Raw genomic sequence first — 22,526 nt, 5'->3', positions numbered from 1 at the left:
GGTGCGCGTGATCGCGACGATCAACAAAACCAACACAACACCACTTTCATTACCCTGCCGTGTGCGTACGCAAATTATAGCAAGAGAATTTATGCTACACGGCAGGGTGGCGAGTTAATTTAACTTTCCAACCAAACATGTCGGCCACCTTAAATTCTTTGGGAATTTAAACACACAAATATCTAGCGCTAAATTCAAAAAAACTGAACCTACTTAAACTAGCACTTCAAAAACTTCAAATTTTCTTCTTGACGCCTTCTTCACCAACTCCGTTGCGCCGTAGGGTCGACGGTTGACGGCGATCTTTCTCCTACGCTGCGCCTTGTCTCGGTTGAGGGTTGAAGGTGTTCGTGAGCTGCACCGCCGAGTCATTCTCGAACGGCAGCAAACAGATACGTGCGGACTGCCGCTTGTAGAACGCACCGTTCGACAAACGCAGCTTCACCACGTGGACGACGCCGTCGGGACCTGGGTAGACCTCAACGATCCACGCGAGGGGCCACTCGATAGCCGCCTTGTTGTCCTCCTTGAGGATCACCATCTGTCCAGCCTTCAGCTGGGTCGCTTGCGAAAATTTCGGGTTCTGGTTGTGGAGCTACGAGATGTACTCCCGCCTCCACCGCTTACAATGTTGCTGCACCAGCTGTTGCAGTTGCTGGTAGTGTTGCAGCCGGTTCGGGGGAACGTCCGTGTAGTCCGGATCCGGAATCGCTAGCAGCGACGATCCTGCGAGAAAGTGCTCGGGCGTGAGCACGTCCAGTTCGTCCGGGTCCTCCAACAACGGGGTAAGCGGGCGCGAATTCATGGCCGCTTCGATCTGGGTGAGGACGGTCGCCATGTCCTCGAACGAAAGTTGTCGTTGACCCAGCACACGGACGAGCGATGTCTTGGCCGACTTCACGGCCGCCTCCCATACGCCGCCGAAGTTCGGCGTTCTCGGCGGGATGAACTTCCACTCGATCCCACGGCGGGACGCTTCGCTTGTGATCTCCGTGATTACCTTGGTGTCTCGAAGCAGCTCGCGCAGGTGGTTGCTTGCTCCCTGGAAGTTGAGACCGTTGTCCGAGTTGATCAATTCAATTCAATTCGGTTTTATTGGTGAATAATCAAGATACAATGAGTTATTTTGAAGTGCATAACAGAGTTTTGGAGTTCCTTACAGCTGTGTGTTGCATCATAATCCATTTAGGAACAATTATTTCTTTAACTAAGGCACTAGCAAGAGTAAGAAAAAACTATAAAAAAAACTTACAGAAATTGCAAAGGAAAGGGGATAGAGGAAGAGAAAGCTTATATCTAGATCACAGGTAATTTATCCTTTGTAGATGTGTTTGATCATCAGTTCCCCAAGGGCCAGAAATTGTTCTGCCTTGTTCCGGCAGCTCCGAAACCGCGTTATCATCTCCCCCGCGAGAGCAAAGAACTCCGGCATGGTGAAGAGATCTTCCCCGGTGACTTCTTGCTGGGCCGTACTGCCGCTACCGGCAGCGACCACGCTGGCGAACGAACGCCCCCAACCAGGAGGGAACGCTGAGTTTTCCGCTGGAACCGTACGCTGTCCAGCTGCAAGAACGGCTGCGCTCGTACTTCGCTGAGGAGGGTGGGACGCTTTCTTCTTCCTCTTTTCCTGCTCCTCGAGGTAGACCTTGCGCGCGACGCATCCGCGGTAATTGCCGGTATGGTTACCGTCACAGTTCGCACACTTTACGCGCAGCTTAGTTTGTTCTGCCTTGTCCCCCAAGTCCGCCTTACGTGGCAGTGCGCACGCCTCCGAGAGGTGTGACTCACCGCACTTCACGCAGCGGGGCCGGAGGTTGCAACGAATTTCTGGCAACGGTGGCATTGCGCTACGTCCGTCGGGTTCTTGGTGTAAAACCGCCAGTTTACCCAAAAACCGTCCAACGTCTTAGTCCGCCGCAGGTCTTAGAGCTTGACGGTGCCGCGGTCGAAGTACAACAGGTACAGTGTTTGCCTCGGTTCAAAGTAAACAAACAACAAAATGTCATTTCCTTGTTTCGCTCTTGTCTCTTTTTTTGCTCTCTTCAAAGAGATCTCTTAAAATAATCGGAGCAATCGAGAGTAAACGGGAGCAATCGGGAGGAATCTGGAGGAATGTAGAGCAACCGAGAAGAATGAGCTGAAAACGATCAAAAGTGATTACTCAGAGCAAACGGGAGCAAAGCGGAGGAAACGGGAGCAACCAGAGTAACTCCCTTGCTCACTGTCTTGCCCCGAGGTGTTTGCACACCCGTGACTGTTGTCTTTCGCGAGAGCACTTTTATCTCCCGCGGTTTTATTCCGGCGTCCGAAAGGTGACCCTTCAGGTCGGAGATCGGACGGTCTTGATAACCCTGCAAGACGACCTTAACAGGGGGCTTCTCGGGGTTGAATGTGTAGAAGTTGAAGTTGCTACGCTTCAATTCTTCAAACACCAGGTCGAAATTCTTTTTGGTCAGTGTGATCACTTGCACTGCCGACTTACGTTGGTTTGTTTACCTTTTTGCACACGGCCGGTAGACGAACTTAGCGGGTTTTTCGAGGCCGCACTCGAACTGCCACGGCCACGGCCGGCCTTTGGCATGCTGGAGAAGCAAACTCGAGTCTATTCACGCCAGGTTACACATGACGCCATTTTGGATTTTTCCGGTGCCAATATTTAGAGAATAATTAGTGCTATTTAGTGCTCCAAGGGCAGATTTAGTGCTCTTCAAATTTCCATACAAACTCCCATACAAAATATTGACACTCACGCCAGGTTACACATGCCGCCATTTTAAATTTTTTGGAGTCAAAATTTAGAGAAAAATTAGTGCTATTTAGTGCTCCAAGGGCAGATTTAGTGCTCTTCAAATTTCCATACAAACTCCCATACAAAATATTGACACTCACGCCAGGTTACACATGCCGCCATTTTGGATTTTTCCGGCGCCAATATTTAGAGAATAATTAGTGCTATTTAGTGCTCCAAGGGCAGATTTAGTGCTCTTCAAATTTCCATACAAACTTCCATACAAAATATTGACACTCACGCCAGGTTACACATGCCGCCATTTTGGATTTTTTGGGGTCAAAATTTAGAGAAAAATTAGTGCTATTTAGTGCTCCAAGGGCAGATTTAGTGCTCTTAAAATTTCCATACAAACTCCCATACAAAATATTGACACTCACGCCAGGTTACACATGCCGCCATTTTGGATTTTTCCGGCGCCAATATTTAGAGAATAATTAGTGCTATTTAGTGCTTCAAGGCCAGATTTAGTGCTATTCAAATTTCCATACAAACTCCCATACAAAATATTGACACTCACGCCTAGTTACACATGCAGCCATTTTGGATTTTTTGGGCCATTTTAATTTTTTTGGGTAAAAATTTAGAGAAAAATAAGTGCTATTAAGTGCTCCAAGGGCAGATTAAGTGCTCTTCAAATTTCCATACAAACTCCCATACCAAATATTGACACTCACGCCAGGTTACACATGCCGCCATTTTGGATTTTTGAGGTCAGAATTTAAAGAAAAATAGTGCTATTTAGTACTCCAAGGGCAGATTTAGTGCTGTTCAAATTTCCATACAAACTCCCATACAAAATATTGACACTCACGCCAGGTTACACATGCCGCCATTTTGGATTTTTTAGGTCAGAATTTAGAGAAAAATAGTGCTATTTAGTGCTCCAAGGGCAGATTTAGTGCTCTACAAATTTCCATACAAACTACCATACAAAATTTTGACTGGGTTACACATGGCATCATTTTGAATTTATTGGGATCAAAATTTAGAGAAAAAAGAGATCTATTGAGTGCTCCAAAGCAGAATAAGTGCTCTTGAATTTTCCTTACAAACTTCATGATAAATTTCTAAATAAAGTTTTATTTGGAAACTTTTAATTAGTTTCAATAAACAAAAAAACAATAATATTCAATAGCAGGTGATGAGCTGCAGGCATGCAATTCCAAATATACTTTGATTATGAACAAAATTAATATTTTTTTAACTAGTAGGCATTAGTGTTCTGGCTGGTGATAAGCAATAGACATGAAATTGAAAATATACTTTGATAATAAACAATATTAATGATTTTTCAACTTGTATGAATTAGTGCTCTGACTGGTGATGAGCAATAGACAGAAAATTGAAAATATACTTTAATTATGACCTAAATTAATGATTTTTCAACTTGTATGAATTAGTGCTCTAGCTGGTGATGAGCAATAGACATGAATTTGAAAATATACTTTGATAATAACCAATATTAACGATTTTTCAACCTGTATGAAATAGTGCTCTGGCTGGTGATGAGCAATAGACAGAAAATAGAAAATATACTTTAATTATGACCTAAATTAATGATTTTTCAACTTGTATGAATTAGCGCTCTGGCTGGTGATGAGCAATAGACATGAATTTTAAAATATACTTTGATGAAAAATTAATGATTTTTCAACTTGTATGAATTAGTGCTCTGGCTGGTGATGAGCAATAGACAGAAAATTGAAAATATACTTTAATTATGGCCTAAATTAATGATTTTTCAACTTGTATGAATTAGCGCTCTGGCTGGTGATGAGCAATAGACATGAATTCGAAAATATACTTTGATAATAGCCAGTATTAATGATTTTTCAACTTGTATTAATAAGTGCTCTGACTGGTGATGAGCAATAGACAGAAAATTGAAAATATACTTTAATTATGACCTAAATTAATGATTTTTCAACTTGTATGAATTAGTGCTCTAGCTGGTGATGAGCAATAGACATGAAATTGAAAATATACTTTGATAATAACCAATATTAACGATTTTTCAACCTGTATGAATTAGTGCTCTGGCTGGTGATGAGCAATAGACAGAAAATTGAAAATATACTTTAATTATGACCTAAATTAATGATTTTTCAACTTGTATAAATTAGCGCTCTGGCTGGTGATGAGCAATAGACATGAATTTGAAAATATACTTTGATAATAACCAGTATTAATGATTTTTCAACTTGTATGAATTAGTGCTCTGACTGGTGATGAGCAATAGACAGAAAATTGAAAATATACTTTAATTATGACCTAAATTAATGATTTTTCAACTTGTATGAATTAGTGCTCTAGCTGGTGATGAGCAATAGACATGAATTTGAAAATATACTTTGATAATAACCAATATTAACGATTTTTCAACCTGTATGAATTAGTGCTCTGGCTGGTGATGAGCAATAGACAGAAAATAGAAAATATACTTTAATTATGACCTAAATTAATGATTTTTCAACTTGTATGAATTAGCGCTCTGGCTGGTGATGAGCAATAGACATGAATTTTAAAATATACTTTGATAATAACCAGTATTAATGATTTTTCAACTTGTATGAATTAGTGCTCTGACTGGTGATGAGCAATAGACAGAAAATTGAAAATATACTTTAATTATGACCTAAATTAATGATTTTTCAACTTGTATGAATTAGTGCTCTAGCTGGTGATGAGCAATAGACATGAATTTGAAAATATACTTTTATAATAACCAATATTAATGATTTTTCAACTTGTATTAATTAGTGCTCTGGCTGGTGATGAGCAATAGACAGAAAATTGAAAATATACTTTAATTATGATTTTTCAACTTGTATCAATTATTGCTCTGGCTGGTGATGAGCAATAGACTTGAATTTGAAAATATACTGACACATTCTCCGGCAATGTACACCTTAGGATGAAATTTTGAAAAGCGTATATGAAGCTTCAAAAATCATGGTTTTCATTAATTGATCTTTTCAATATCATTATGTACAGGTTGGTTAAGTTATGCATCAATTCGTGATAAAATCATCGTTTTAAAACATTTTTCTGAAAACTCCTAGTTTTCAGCGAAATAAAATCCAAAAATTATCCTTTTTATAGCATTTTGTAGGTTTTTAGATGTACTAAACGAAAATGTCATGGATCTGCAGTTTATCATAAGTTAATTATTTTTTCAAACTAGTGTAAGTTTACCATTTTATTGCGTTGCAACGTCACGAAAAAGGAACAGTTGTTTATGACAAAAGAAAACTAAACATTCAATCATTTTGATAATTCGGATGCTCTTTGTACTTAGAAAGAGCTTTCAAATGCAACCTAGAGCGACTAAATTTGTTGTCTAGATCCAAAGTTACAACAGGTTTAAGTTTGCGTTGCAACGTCACGAAAATTTAAATCATATTGGTCAAATGGCAAAAAGGTGTATGCGTAGTTAATTTAGGTCATAATTAAAGTATATTTTCAATTTTCTGTCTATTGCTCATAACCAGCCAGAGCACTAATTCATACAAGTTGAAAAATCGTTAATTTAGGTCATAATTAAAGTATATTTTCAATTTTCTGTCTATTGCTCATAATCAGCCAGAGCACTAATTCATACAGGTTGAAAAATCGTTAATATTGGTTATTATCAAAGTATATTTTCAAATTCAAGTCTATTGCTCATCACCAGCCAGAGCGCTAATTCATACAAGTTGAAAAATCATTAATTTAGGTCATAATTAAAGTATATTTTCAATTTTCTGTCTATTGCTCATCACCAGCCAGAGCACTAATTCATACAGGTTGAAAAATCGTTAATATTGGTTATTATCAAAGTATATTTTCAAATTCATGTCTATTGCTCATCACCAGCTAGAGCACTAATTCATACAAGTTGAAAAATCATTAATTTAGGTCATAATTAAAGTATATTTTCAATTTTCTGTCTATTGCTCATCACCAGTCAGAGCACTAATTCATACAAGTTGAAAAATCATTAATACTGGTTATTATCAAAGTATATTTTAAAATTCATGTCTATTGCTCATCACCAGCCAGAGCGCTAATTCATACAAGTTGAAAAATCATTAATTTAGGTCATAATTAAAGTATATTTTCAATTTTCTGTCTATTGCTCATAATCAGCCAGAGCACTAATTCATACAGGTTGAAAAATCGTTAATATTGGTTATTATCAAAGTATATTTTCAAATTCATGTCTATTGCTCATCACCAGCTAGAGCACTAATTCATACAAGTTGAAAAATCATTAATTTAGGTCATAATTAAAGTATATTTTCAATTTTCTGTCTATTGCTCATCATCAGCCAGAGCACTAATTAATACAAGTTGAAAAATCATTAATATTGTTTATTATCAAAGTATATTTTCAATTTCATGTCTATTGCTTATCACCATCCAGAGCACTAATGCATACTAGTTAAAAAAATATTAATTTTGTTCATAATAAAAGTATATTTGGAATTGCATGCCTGCAGCTCATCACCTGCTATTGAATATTATTGTTTTTTGCCTTTCTTACAAAAGAAAGGTTTAAGGTTTGCTTTTGGAAAAACGCTTTTTTCAGAAATCTAAAAAAAATCGTGCACGGCGAGGATTCGTCCCAGGAAAAAATCCTATTACTAAATTGAAGGTTTAGATGCGCTCTTTCGATTGAATTTTGGCCCGAAACCCGGAACTCAAAGTCTGATTTTTGAGAGCTCTTTTTCTGAAATACATGGCCGATGTCTGTATCCGCTCTTAAAAATTTGTGTCTTCCATCACTGGAAAACCGCTCGTAAAATCCACAATTTTTAAAAGCCAGATCTGTAGCCGTGGGGTCGAAGACGAACATTTTATTTTTCGATTCACAATTTTCGACCAGTAAATGTGGTCAAAGCCATTTTTAGAGGTATTTTTTTGGACTATTTTACAGATAACACTATCAAATTTAAAGAATTCAGTTTCAGGAGGCGGAAATCATGGCGGCAACACGGAATACTCCAGCCAACGCATTCGAATGTTCCTTTACGGAGGTTGGGAATGGCCAAGTTACTGCCGCTATTGACAAACTCAAACTGTCCTACTCGGCCGGCCCCGACGGCATTCCTTCCTCTGTCATCAAACGTTGTTCAGATGTTCTCCTATTGCCTCTTTCTATCCTCTTCAACCTTTCTTTATGTCAAAGTACCTTCCCGGCTAAGTGGAAACGCTCTTTTATGTTTCCAGTCCACAAAAAGGGTGCCAAAAGTAGCATCAAGAACTATCGTGGAATCACCTCCTCTCGGCCTGCTCCAAGGTTTTGAAATCCTCATAAACAGTGTCCTGTTTGAGAGCTGTAAACACTACATCTCCACAGACCAGCATGGATTTATTCCGAAACGTTCGGTTGCCACGAATCTGGCCCAATTCGTGTCTCATTGCCTTCAGGAAATGGATGCCGGAGCGCAAGTCGACGCTGTGTATACAGACCTCAAGGCTGCTTTCGATCGAGTCGACCACGGAGTTCTTCTGAAACGACTGGAAGTACTTGGAGTTTCTGCTAATCTCATTCGCTGGTTGAAGTCCTACCTCACTGACCGGGTTATGCGTGTCAGGATTGGGAACTCTGAATCGGACATATTCACCAGTCTGTCTGGCGTTCCCCAAGGCAGTAACTTAGGGCCCCTACTGTTTATCCTGTTCGTCAATGAATTGGCACTGCTGCTAGCCGGAGGATGTCGGCTGTTCTACGCAGATGACGTGAAAATATTCACAGTTGTAAGGAGCGTTTTGGACTGTTCAACTCTGCAGAGACAGCTGGATCGTTTCAACGAGTGGTGCTTGCGTAACTTCCTGACGATCAGCATTGACAAATGCAACGCCATCTCTTTCCATCGAAAACTGAAGCCTGTGATCTTTGACTACGCCATCGCGGGAAGCACACTGGCGCGGGTGACCCAAGTACGAGATCTTGGAGTTACTCTGGACTGCAAACTCAGTTTCACCAGCCATCGCCATGACATCGTGTCCAGAGCCAACCGTCAGCTGGGATTCATCTTCAGGATCGCTGAGGACTTCCGGGATGTTGCATGTCTGCGCTCCTGTACTGCGCGCTGGTAAGATCCATCCTCGAGTTCTGCTCTGTTGTCTGGTGTCCATACCAAAGCACTTGGACAGCCAAGATCGAATCAGTCCAAAGAAAATTTACTCGACTTGCCCTTCGCCGTGCGCACAATCCTGCTGGTTGGAGTCCGTACGAGGAACGTTGCCGAATCCTGCGGTTGGACACACTTGAAAAAAGGCGGCACATCTCACAAGCATCGTTCGTTGCCAAAGTGCTGGCTGGCGAAATCGACAGTCCCTGGATCCTAGCGCAGATCCAAGTTTACGCTCCCGAAAGGCCGCTCCGCCAACGTCCATACCTGCAGCTCGCACGTCGCAACACCAACTATGGACAACATGAGCCGATTCGATTTATGTGTAGTCGTTTTAATGTTTTTCTCAACTCTATCGTCCTAACATTTCCACTTCCATGTTTCAACAACGTGCTCGACTCTGGTATTCTAGTCAGTTTTAATGTATATGTGTCGGTGTCGTCGCTAGTTTTTATAAGCCGAATCATATAGACCATAAGTAGTCAAATGATATTTTTTACAATAAACAAACAATAATGTAAACAAACAAACAAAAAGCCATTCGAAAACATGCACCATAAACTGTTTGGGCCCAAAATTTGAAGCTTTTCCAAAATGTATTTCTAGAGATATAGCGATTTTAGTGTTTTTCGTCTTATTTTTACCCTATTTTTTCCTATTAAATTTTTGGATTTATACAAAATCATATACTGAACATCAAATTCAAAGTCCCAGCCCATTCTCGATCGAAAGCATTTGGTATGAATTGTATTCGAGTAAATTTTGGTATTGATCAGACGGTTGGTTCAAAAGTTATAGCTGTATGATTTTTCTTTATATACAGAGTAAATTTCTCAAAAAAGGTAAGGGGTCATTCAGAATAATTCTCCCCAAGGATTTATTTGTAATTTCACTTAAATTTATCTTTCTAACTGAGTGTTCACGACTCGATCAAACTTCTCAGCAAATTTTACATCGATTGGATTCCGCACTTTTATTTGAGAGCGTTTGACTTTTGCCTTTCTTACAAAAGAAAGGTTTAAGGTTTGCTTTTGGAAAAACGCTTTTTCAGAAATCTAAAAAATCGTGCACGGCGAGGATTCGTCCCAGGAAAAATCCTATTACTAAATTGAAGGTTTAGATGCGCTCTTTCGATTGAATTTTGGCCCGAAACCCGGAACTCAAAGTCTGATTTTTGAGAGCTCTTTTTCTGAAATACATGGCCGATGTCTGTATCCGCTCTTAAAAATTTGTGTCTTCCATCACTGGAAAACCGCTCGTAAAACCCACAATTTTTAAAAGCCAGATCTGTAGCCGTGGGGTCGAAGACGAACATTTTATTTTTCGATTCACAATTTTCGACCAGTAAATGTGGTCAAAGCCATTTTTAGAGGTATTTTTTGGACTATTTTACAGATAACACTATCAAATTTAAAGAATTCAGTTTCAAACAAAAAGACATTCGAAAACATGCGCCATAAACTGTTTGGGCCCAAAATTTGAAGCTTTTCCAAAATGTATTTCCAGAGATATAGCGATTTTAGTGTTTTTCGTCTTATTTTTACCCTATTTTTTCCTATTAAATTTTTGGATTTATACAAAATCATATACTGAACATCAAATTCAAAGTCCCAGCCCATTCTCGATCGAAAGCATTTGGTATGAATTGTATTCGAGTAAAATTAAAATGGCCCAAAAAAATCCAAAATGGCTGCATGTGTAACTAGGCGTGAATGTCAATATTTTGTATTGGAGTTTGTATGGAAATTGAAATAGCACTAAATCTGGCCTTGAAGCACTAAATAGCACTAATTTTTCTCTAAATTTTGACCCCAAAAAAATCCAAAATGGTGGCATGTGTAACCTGGCGTGAGTGTCAATATTTTGTATGGGAGTTTGTATGGAAATTTGAAGAGCACTAAATCTGCCCTTAGAGCACTAAATAGCACTAATTTTTCTCTAAATTTTGACCCCAAAAAATCCAAAATGGCGGCATGTGTAACCTGGCGTGAGTGTCAATATTTTGTATGGGAGTTTGTATGGAAATTTGAAGAGCACTAAATCTGCCCTTGGAGCACTAAATAGCACTAATTATTCTCTAAATATTGACCCCAAAAAAATCCAAAATGGCGGCATGTGTAACCTGGCGTGAGTGTCAATATTTTGTATGGGAGTTTGTATGGAAATTTGAAGAGCACTAAATCTGCCCTTGGAGCACTAAATAGCACTAATTATTCTCTAAATATTGGCGCCGGAAAAATCCAAAATGGCGTCATGTGTAACCTGGCGTGAATAGACTGCAAACTCGCGGGTAACCACAATCAATTACGGCGAAAAAATCGAAAAACGATGGAGCACTGAGCACTAGCTGCATGCTCTCGTGCGTACACGGAGGAGCTGTCCGAGTTGATCTCGGACGGTAGACCTCGGCGAGAAACAAAACGACGCAGGGCAGCAAGAAACGCTGTCAAGTCCCCCACCCGCTCCAGGTGGACCGCTTTCGTGCTGAAGCACACGAAGACCGCGATGTACGCCTTCTGCGCAGTTGCTCGACGGTGTACGGGCTTCAGGTAGACAGGGCCACAATAGTCTACGCCGGTGACGGTAAATGCGCGAGAGGGGGTTGTTCGAGGTTTTGGGAGTTGACCAGGGGGTTGCTTTACAGGGGCAGGGTTGGTACGAAAACAGCGCACACAGTTGCGAAAAGTGTAGGTTGCCAATTGTTTGCCGTTGAGTGAGCGTCATACGGAGGCCAGAGTGGAGCGAGGTTTCGTAGTACGCGAACGCCATTTGCCGCGTGAAAACGTTGCTGCTGGGAAGGATCATGGGGTGTCGGATAGAGTACGCTTCGCTTGCGAGTCCAAACCGGCCACCAACGCGCAGAATGCCCTGCTGGTCGAGAAACGGGTTGAGCAGCTTCAGCGACGAGTGAGCCGGAACGAGTCGGTGGTTCCTGCTGCACGCCGCGCACGAGCGCGAACTTTGCCTCCTTCAAATCTCCAACGGTGAGAAATGGGGATCTAGGGGGCTGCTTGCGACGCTGACATCTCCGGACAAACCTCACGCAGTACGCCGTAATCCTCAGCAGCTTCCAGTAACTGCCGTAACGATCGATGAGCGGGTGAGGTTTCGGGGAAGCAGACATGATCAGCACGTTCTCCCTCTTCTCCAGCAGCTCTTCAGCAGGCTCGTCGACCTCCAAAGGCTTCACTCTGCTCCAGTACTCCTCGAAAGACTCCAACCACTTCGGACCGTAGAACCACAGCCGCAATCCAACGAGATCTTTCGGCATGACTCCACGGGAAACGAGATCCGCTGGGTTTTCAGTCCCCTTGACGTGGTTCCAGCGATGCCCTTTCGTCAGCTCCTGGATGTGCGAGACTCGGTTCGCAACGAACGTGGGCCACACGTACGACGGTGACCTCAGCCACGCCAGCACGACTGTCGAGTCCGACCAGAACCAACTCTCCGTGCCCTCCATCTTGAGGGCTTGCACGACCTTCCGGTACAGCCATGCTGCAATCAAAGCTGCACACAGCTCCAACCTCGCCAAAGTGACCTTTTTCAACCCTGCGGGACGCGACTTGGCCGCCAACAGCGAAATTTTGACCAGCCCCGACTGGCTGATCGATCGAGCGTAGATGCACGCTCCGTAGGCCGCTTCGAACGTATGCACGAACACGTGATACTCGACATGGACCGGATTTTCCACGAAAGCGCACCTGTCGACTGAAATCTTTGACAACTCCGGCAACTGCTGGTAGAACTCAGTCCACCTGTAGCCTTGATTACAGCCTTGATTACTTCAAGGGTCTTAGAATTTTGGACCATAGGCTGTCATCCGAAGTAGATCGGTGTCCTCAAGCCTGGCTTGGGAGCGATCCCTAAACTGTACAGTTCTGGTCTGTGTTCTAAGAATGAATCTCTTTATTTGGTGGCTCCTGGCCCTTTTATATGAGTTTGGTTACATTTCTTACATCGTATTTGTAGAGTTTACTCATTGGAGACATCTGGAGTTGGCTCTCTTTGTTTATGGCCCGAAGTGTCCTTTGCGCTGGATCAGCATTATCCAGCGCATGGCCACTTTGCCGTAAAACCCGAAAAATTGTACAACCCGAAACAGTCCCATGCGCAAGCACAGCAGTTATGCCAGCGCATATTGAACCGATTGTTATGTAATTTGAGTCCTGGGCCTGGCTGTGTGTGGCTCACTCAGCCGGGCAGGGCAATAAATTAAAATTGAAGTGTGAAGCAGTAAATGATGGGTTGCAACTAATTAGCTATGCAGGGTTGGTAAACCCGTGCAGGGATGGTAACCTATCACACCTTCCCCCTAAAAGAAGAATGATTTTTATGAAGTAAAAATTATTCTTTACCATTCTCCAGTTGCCTTTTACAATCTTGTGTATATAAACAAAATCTTCCTGTTTTTTGTTATTTCCGAATTATTCACTTCCATGGCCTATTGCCGGGAAACTTTCACCTACTTCGGTTGAAGTTAGGCTCGGATGAGGTTTTTTTTTTATTTTTAGATTGCGTATTTGATAACCCTATTCTTATGGATTTCTTTATTTTTATTTGAGGGTGTATGAAAAATTGTTATATTTGGATGATTTAGACTAACTATAGTATATGGGCCTTCATAAATGTTGTCTAATTTTCTATTGGTTTCTGATTTAATTAAAATTTTGTCTCCTACTTTAAGATTGATTGGGTTTGATGATTTTTGGTTTTGTATTCTTTTCAGCTTTGTTTTGATTATGATATCACGTACTCTCTGAGCTATTGTTTGTAATTTGAATTTTAATTGTGTATAGTATTCCTCGTGATTGTACATAGGTTCTATGTTGTTTAGTGTGTATGTGGGAAAATTTGCTTGTTTTCCAAAAACTATTTCGAAAGGTGTATACTGCGTATCAGTATTTGGTGTAGTATTGTAACAAAAACAATAGTAAGGGAGCCATGAATCCCAATCATCATGCAACTCATTTATGAATGACCTGAGGTATTCGTTGAGGCAACGATGATTACGTTCCAGATTACCAATTGTTTGTGGGTGGTAAGCTGTTGAAAATTTTTGATTCAACTGTAAGAACTGAGAAATTTTACCGAATACTTCATTTTTGTATTCTGTTCCTGTTCCTAAATCTGATTTAATATTTTTGGGACATCCAAAAACTAAAATGAGGTTTTCTATAAACGCTTTTGCAAGTGTTTGAGCTTGTTTATCTTGGATTGGAACAACAATAACGTATTTGTATAGATCGCATTGCATAGTTAATGCGTATCGATTACCATTTTGCGTTTTTGTCATAGGTCCAATTGTGTCTATGGAAATTGTTTCGAAAACTGAATGAGGAGTTGAAGTTTTTGTATAAATTTCGTTTGTTTTTGTAGAATGTTTGTTCATTTTACACTGAACACATTTTTCTACAAAAGTTTTGATTAGTTTTTGCATGTTTTTAAATTCAAAGTATGCTTTCAATTTTTTCCAAAGGCGATAAGAACCAACATGACCTCCTATCGGTGAGTCATGATAATATTCTATAATCCTTAGTGCTTCAAGTGGATCATTTATAATTCTTTGTTTTTTATAAAAGATTAACGTAAGGTTTATTTGTTTTGACTTTTGGTTAGTAATAGGATTTGGTTTGGGTGTGGCTAGCACTTTGTACGCGTGTATGAACTTTTGAATATCACATAAACTTGAGAATTCAGCGGTTAGCGCTAGAGCTAACTTGTCTATTCCTAGTTTATTGGCCTGTGAGTCAATGTTCTGAATAATCTCCATGAGATTATCATTAGTATTAGACAGAGGCATAGGGATAATTAACGCTGGAGTTAATTCCTTTCTGTATCGCTTGTCTCTAATGGAAATTTTTATACCGGTTTGCGCATTTGTATCAATACCAACTATTTCAAGTTTTGGTAGATTATAGACGTCATTTATATTGCAAGATTCGTAGATTTTTAGTTGATCAGGCTCTACTACTGAACTTGGCTTTGTTTGATTTTGTTGATGCAGTTTTGCTCGCGCTCGTGTTTGTACGAGATGCACATACATCTGTTTAAGCTCATCAATGTCGATAACTACTTGAAAGTGCGTCAGCTCCGACGTTTGATTTTCCAGGTACATAGTGTACTGTGAAATCGAATTCTTCGAGATCTAAGCGCATTCTAGTAAGTTTCGATGATGGCTCTTTCATTGAGAACAGATAGACTAGTGGTCTATGATCTGTTCTAACGACGAATTTCCTACCATATAAATATGGCTTAAAATGGTCAATTGCCCAATGTATGGCAACGAGTTCCTGTTCTATAGTGAATTTATTTGATTCACCTTTAGTGAATGTTCTGCTTGCGTAGCATACTGGTAAGTCAATATCTCCATGATTTTGGGATAATATTGCTCCACATGCTATTTTTGAAGCATCCGTTGTTAAAATGAACTGCTTTTCAAAGTCAGGAAATTGAAGAATTTCTGGTGACAACAGTTTATTCTTAATTTCTGGAAAAGCGTTCTCGCATATATCAGACCAGATGAATGGTTGATTTTTGCGTAATAGTCGATTTAATGGGTGAGCTGTTTTAGCGAAATCTGGCAAGAAGCGTCGATAATAATTTGCAAATGCTACAAATCTTCGAACATCATCTGCATTTTCTGGTTTTGGATATTTTTGGATCACTTCATATTTTGATTTGTCCGGTTGAATGCCTTTATCTGAGACATGATGACCTAAATAAGTCACGTCAGTTCCGAAAAAGTTACATTTTGCTGGATTTAGTTTAAGATTGAAGTGTCTTAGTTTGGAAAAAACATTTTCCAGATTTGAGATGTGATGATTGATTGAGCATCCGACGACGATAATGTCGTCAATATAAAGGAATGCACATTCTGGTGGCAATCCACTCAAAGCAATCGTCATCATTCTTTGAAAACTGTTGGGCGAAATGTTTAATCCGAATGGAAGTCTATTGAATTCGTAGTGTCCATTAGAACTAGAAAAGGCTGTGAATTTTTTTGATTCCTCTTCAAGTTCAATTTGGTGAAATCCGGACATTAAATCCAAAGTTGTGAAATATTTTGCTCTACCTAGATGATCTAAAATTTCATCAATTCTTGGTAAAGGAAATTTGTCACCGAGAATCTTTTTATTTAATTGTCGGAAATCCACTACCAACCTCCATTTTTTCTCGTCATTGTCGGTTTTTTGGGCACTAGCATTATCGGGGAATTATAATGAGACGTTGAGTGTCTTATAATCCCGTCATTTAGCACTTGTTTGTTTGTTTCCGGAATGTGTGCTTCTGGAGTTCGGTAATTTTTAATATAAACTGGTCGACTATCTTCCAAGTTTATTTTTTGTTTATAGAAATTATTCGTGGTGAGATGATCATTTTCTAAAGAGAAAATATCATTATATTCGCGACATAATTCTATTAATTTGTCTTTAGCTTTTTTGGGAACTTTATCCAGTTTTAGCGACATCAGTAATTTTTTATGACGTTTATTTTTGATTTCGTGACCAAAGTTATAAGCGTCAAAATTGTCGACATTGGTCATATTTTCAGTAAAGTTTTTATTGATCTTTACTGTTTTATTAGTAGTATTCAAAATTTTTACATATGGAAAACTACTATCTACAATGGAGTTTGCGATGAAGACTCCACGGTCAGTCTGATGTGATTTTATTAAATACACAGACCTGGTATCTGGTAATTTACTTTTCGAAATACTTCACAACGAGGAGGAATATAAGTATTTCCTTCCAAGTTGTCAATTATTTCGAATTCAAATTTTTCCGAATTGACAGTTCCGGAAAGTAACCATGTATCGTAATCGATGTTACAATGGTACTTTGTAAGAAAGTCTCTTCCAAGAATTCCATCAGTGGGGATTGTTACTTCCTCATTGATTAATTGGAATTCTTGAGATATCTTTATGTTTTCTAAGATTATGTTACCATAAGTACTTCCCAACGTATGAATACCTTCATCGTTGATACCTGATATGGTGCATTTATTTTCGGAGTCCATTGGAGTGGATCCAAAAAGTTTCGTAATTTTTAATAAGGATATTTCAGCGCCGGTATCAACTAAAAATGTACATTTGGCGTCTGATATATCTAATTTTACATTAACAAAATTACTTAAATTATTGCTGGCTGTAAAAAACCGCTTTATTGCTGGTTGTGAGTCTGGGCAATTGTTGTGTTTGGTTGGTTTGGTTGTTGTCTTTGTCCCCCAACCTGGTTGTTCTGTTGGGGGATCTGACCGTTTTCCGTCCTGATGACGAAAACTTGACGATCAGCCCCCTGGTTTTGATTTTGGTTGTAATGGCCTTGGTTATGTTGACCTCGACCTCTTCCTCTAGAAGAACGTCCTCTGTCACCATTGCCATTGCCATTACCATTACCATTACCATTACCATTACCATTACCATTGAAATTATTTCCATTTTGAAAATTATTCTGTTGGTGTTGACCTCCTCTATTAAATTTTCTTCCGCGATTATTTTTCTGCTGGAAAAATATGTTTAAATTATGAGATTTATCGTCTACTTCCATTGCTTTGGCAGTAGCTTCAGATAATCTCGTGAACGTCCCCGCTTCTAAAATTAACTGAGTGCGTTCATTTTTTAGACCTTCACGCAGAGTTTTAATAGCCGTTTTATGAGCTATGTTCCCCGCGTGGTCAACAGAGTAATTTTCGAGTAGAAGAGCTGCTTCCAAATGATCAGCTAGTTCTTCTATCTCTGCGATAAATTTTTTCAAAGAACCATTTTGTTTGGTTTTATTTAATTTGTGTATTATTGTTTCGGATGAAACCGAACTGGAGCATTTAGCTTCCAGTTTTGTCACAATTTCAGCCAAGTTAGCAGGGTTACCTACCGTTGATCTGGCTTTTTTCGTCAATTTTGTCAGCACAACCTGAACTGCGATTGGTTCAGTTGCTGCTGTGACGAGTGGTGTCAATGCAGCTAGTGCACTTGTCACATTTTTTAGCTTATCTCCCTGCCCGTCATACTCAGGGACGAGGGTAGAAGCTATTTGAATGATTTCGGCAGCACTTGCCATTTTAACTTTTTTATATGATCTGTTTAATGTAATTATAACATTAACTAGTGTCCTAAATGAAAGTGGTTCGACGTGTTTTTCGAGCTTTTCATTTATTAATGTTATGATTTCTCCTTGGAGAAATCGTAAAGTTTTTGTTAACGGAGCTTGTTTTTGCTCCGGCAAAAATTCAATTTCCGAAAGTCCTATGCGATATAAGCTTTTCGCATTATCTAATTTCGTCAATAAGGTCTTAGACCTATATTTTCTATTCGGATTTTTTGAAATTTTTTTTAGAATAACCCCCAGACCTTCATATGTTTTTTCTAATAAATTTTCTGTCATCTAGATTACTTATCTTATACATTTAAATGAAGATTATAGCGGGTATGCAATCTCTGTTGTGTGCTCCCCTTCTTGAAGATTGATGATTCGGGTATGCGGCCACTTATGTGCGCTCCCCTTCTTGAAGATTGACGAAAACACCGCGTAAGGATATGCATCCGTTAAACAATAACGCGCTCCCCTTTACGGTTGTTTATTTCCTGGCGCGGCTGCACTTGGTTTCGCTGCTGCTGCTGCTGCTGCTGTTGTTGCTGCTGGTCGGCTGCCCTTAGCCGATTCCATCGTTGGCGTTCTTTTTCGTAAAAGATCTTCTTTTGGCTCTTAGTCATTCGCGGCGGCGCTTATCTTATTATTTTTTTGTTTTTTCCACTAACACCGATTGTTCATAGTTTCTCAGTATTGTTAAAAGTTCACATTTTACGAGGCACTGAATCCGGCCTTTGACACATTTTAAATTCGTTCTTGCGATGATTGGCACTGATGTAGTGTTCAATCTGTTTACTGTTATTTTAATGGTTTCCATATTTACTGTACTTGTTGGTACAATTTGCGATTTTCCTTCGCGATCCAACGAAGTATTCCTAGAGCTCGTTGTAAAGCCAAATTGTTTAGATAGAATCTCGTGTCTATCATTTTCCGAATTTTTTCAACTGCTTTTTGGTGTTTTAACTCCGGAAATTGTTCAAGCATTCCGAGCTTGAGACACAAGCAATCTCGCAGTTCGATTCGCGTGATTTCTCTTTCCATTTTCACTGGTAAAGTTTTGTGTATCACTTAGAGTTCACTTCACTTTTTTTTTACAAAGTCCCGAGAAAAAAAGGAATTAAAATCGCGGCGCGTTGCGTCCGAGCCGCTGCTCACGGTCGCCATGTAGCCTTGATTACTTCAAGGGTCTTAGAATTTTGGACCATAGGCTGTCATCCGAAGTAGATCGGTGTCCTCAAGCCTGGCTTGGGAGCGATCCCTAAACTGTACAGTTCTGGTCTATGTTCTAAGAATGAATCTCTTTATTTGGTGGCTCCTGGCCCTTTTATATGAGTTTGGTTACATTTCTTACATCGTATTTGTAGAGTTTACTCATTGGAGACATCTGGAGTTGGCTCTCTTTGTTTATGGCCACAGTGTCCTTTGCGCTGGATCAGCATTATCCAGCGCATGGCCACTTTGCCGTAAAACCCGAAAAATTGTACAACCCGAAACAGTCCCATGCGCAAGCACAGCAGTTATGCCAGCGCATATTGAACCGATTGTTATGTAATTTGAGTCCTGGGCCTGGCTGTGTGTGGCTCACTCAGCCGGGCAGGGCAATAAATTAAAATTGAAGTGTGAAGCAGTAAATGATGGGTTGCAACTAATTAGCTATGCAGGGTTCTCCGCCAAAGGCAGAAGCCTTCGTGTCATCACAAGAAGATTACAAAAGCTTGGATATTTTCAATTCTTATTTGAAAGAATGGAAAATTACTCCAAATGCTGCAAAACTCAACTTATTATTTTCCCTCACAAACCAAGGGCTGATTTTCTTAAACCAAAAAGTCATCACATTATAAAGATGAATGAGGTAAATTTAAAGTGGGAGGATCAAGTGAAATATCTTGGACTTGGTTTTGACAAAAACCTTACTTACAAGGATCACATTGAAAGTATCCAGGTTAAATGTAACAAATATATTAAATGTTTGTATTCTAGACTTTGTCTCAAGAATAAACTGTTAATTTATAAACAAATTTTCAGACCTGCCATGCTTTATGCTGTGCCGATCTGGACAAGCTGTTGCTTAACCAGGAAGAAAAAACTTCAGAGGATTCAGAACAAAATTCTGAAAATGATTCTGAAACTTCCTCCCTGGTTCAGCACCAGTGAACTTCATCAATTAGCCGAAGTTGACACTTTGGATGTTATGTCCAATAAGATAATTGATGCATTTCGACAAAAATCATTGCAGTCTTCAGCTGCATTGATCCGCTCTTTATATAGTTTATAAGTTAGTTTTAAGGTATCCCTTTTCCTTTTGTACATGTAGGACCTCCTACATTTGAAATCACTGAATAGCGAAAGCTACAATATTTCATGAATAAATGAAAGTTGCTAGTATTTAAAATTGAGGTGAAAAGTCATCGTTTGTGATTGGACACTCAATAATATTTTAACTGAATGAATGTACATGGAAAAGAAATTTGAATAAATATAAATTAAAAAAAAAAAAAAAGCTATGCAGGGTTGGTAAACCCGTGCAGGGATGGTAACCTATCACACACCTCCCGGCGAAATCCGGTCTCAACGGGTCGTCCCAGCCTTGAGTCGCGACCCACAGCAGCTGCATTCGAATCTTGGCCCACGAAATGACCGGAGCAGTGATCCCAGTTGGATCCCAAAGTTGGACAATGACCGAATAGACCTTCCGTCTGGTCCATTGCCCATTCACGGACAAACCCGTGACATCGATGCCGAGAACGTCTGGCCCTGGCTGCCAGTTTATTCCCAGCGTCTTCACCTGGTCGAAACTGAGCGTGGTCTGCGTACCCAAATCGTCCGCAGCCAGCCCTGCCAACGCCTCTGTGGCATTTGACACCCACTTGCGCAGCCTAAAACTACACTTCGGCAACAGCTGCTCCAGCTCCTGCCGCAACAGAAGCGCTTCTTCTACGGAGTCCGCTCCGCCGATGAAATCGTCCTCATAGAGGTCGCTCAACAGTGCTTCCTTCGCACGTGAATACACCTCTCCTTCGTCCTGCGCCAATTGCTGCATACAGCGCGTGGCTATGTATGACGATGGGGCCAACCCAAACGTCACCCGTAGCATCTCGTACGTACTTATTGGCTCCGACGGCGAAGGCCTCCACAGAATCCGCTGCAGAGGAGTATCGTCCGGATGGACCTTAACCTGCAGGTACATCTTCTCGATGTCCGCAACCAGAGCTACCTGCTTCTTTCGAAAGCGCAACACCAAATCGAACAACGGGTCCTGGAGCACCGGACCAACCATCAGCGCCTCGTTCAGCGAGAAATTCGACGTCGTCTTGGCAGAAGCATCGAACACGGGCCGGGTCTTCGTCGTCGTGCTGGACTCCTTGAAGACCGGATGGTGAGGCAGGTAGCATTCAAGCCGCTTGTCGCCCTTCAGCTTCTCCTCCGAAACAACCTTCATGTGGTCCTGATCCAAGTACGCCTGAATCACCTCGTTGTACCGCTTTTGCAAGCTTTCGTCCTTGCCCAGCCTCCGCACCGCCATATTTCGCGATTCGCCGACCATCTTCTCGAAACCCATGCGCTTCGGAAGTCACACCACGTATCGACCCGTGACGTCACGTGAAAACGTGGCCTGAAAATGCTCCTCACAGTCCTGTTCCTCTTGCGACCGCATCGGTGCCTCCTGCAGCTCCTCAATCGTCCAAAAACGCTCGATCTTCTCCTCCAGGGTCGCATTGACGGAGACGTGACAGCTCGGGACGGGGTTTAGACTCCCCAGATCGGTCTTTCCCGCAACTATCTAACCGAAGACCGTGTTCACGAACAGCGGAAGTCCTTCTCCCGGCCGCTGGATCTGCACCCGACCACCATTCAGCAACAGGAACTCGTAGAAGAACTTCAGCCCTAACAGCAAATCGATTGGAGCCGCTTGTGGAATCCGGGATCCGCCAACACCATGTCAGAGGGCAAGTTCCACTGGTCGATCGGAATTGTGGCCGACGGCTGGTCCTCCGTCACCTTCTTCAGCACCAGACACTCCATCAGGACCATATAGTTGGTGACACGCGAGGATACAATCGCCGACACCGAGCTATCAACCTGCATACGGGAACTTCCGACGCCGGAGATCGGCACGCTCACCTTCTTCCACGGCAATCTCAGTCACTCACTCGCGACGCTATCGAGCAACGCTCTTGCGGTGTGCAACCGGCCATGGCAATCCTTCACCGCCACGAGCACCGTCGACAGGAAAACGTGGATCTTCCGCGACTCCGCTGCCACATTTGCAGCGTAAATTGTGGCCACCGAACTCGTCACCGCTTGCGGTTGAACTGCCGGCACCGTCGAGGAACGCGAACCACCCTCCTGTGAATCTCCCGTTACCGCAGCGTTCGGAGTGGAACTGGAACCACCCCTACCAACAGGATGCAGCAATGTGTTGTGCTTCTCGCTGCAACTGGAGCAGCAACTCCTGACATTGCAGTCCCTCACGAAATGGCCACTCCACAGACAATTTCTGCAGAGCCTCTTCGACAAAACCAGCCTGTT

The 22,526-nt window shown here is 41.1% G+C and overlaps 2 protein-coding genes across 2 annotated transcripts; both read right to left on the bottom strand.

Annotated features, from left to right (window-relative positions):
• Positions 1-310: 310 nt before the first annotated feature.
• Positions 311-18,619, bottom strand: LOC119770021. The gene is made up of 6 exons (XM_038264076.1): positions 18,478-18,619; positions 11,949-12,672; positions 11,637-11,878; positions 11,370-11,479; positions 628-1,042; positions 311-564 (listed from the first exon to the last, which is right to left on the bottom strand). Exons 1-6 carry the CDS (start codon positions 18,617-18,619, stop codon positions 311-313), a joined length of 1,887 nt encoding a protein of 628 aa, XP_038120004.1.
• Positions 18,620-19,117: 498 nt separating this feature from the next.
• Positions 19,118-21,563, bottom strand: LOC119766867. Its single transcript, XM_038253113.1, has 2 exons — positions 20,507-21,563; positions 19,118-19,658 (listed from the first exon to the last, which is right to left on the bottom strand). The coding sequence occupies exons 1-2, from the start codon at positions 21,553-21,555 to the stop codon at positions 19,646-19,648; spliced, it is 1,062 nt and encodes a 353-aa protein (XP_038109041.1). The 5' UTR covers positions 21,556-21,563; the 3' UTR covers positions 19,118-19,645.
• Between the last annotated feature and the right edge of the window lie 963 nt (positions 21,564-22,526).

Source organism: Culex quinquefasciatus, chromosome 1 (genome assembly GCF_015732765.1).
Source record: "Culex quinquefasciatus strain JHB chromosome 1, VPISU_Cqui_1.0_pri_paternal, whole genome shotgun sequence".
NCBI classification, from domain to species: Eukaryota; Metazoa; Arthropoda; class Insecta; order Diptera; family Culicidae; genus Culex; species Culex quinquefasciatus.
The sequence above is the reverse complement of the archived record's forward strand: the minus strand, read 5'-3'. Positions and strand labels throughout refer to the sequence as shown.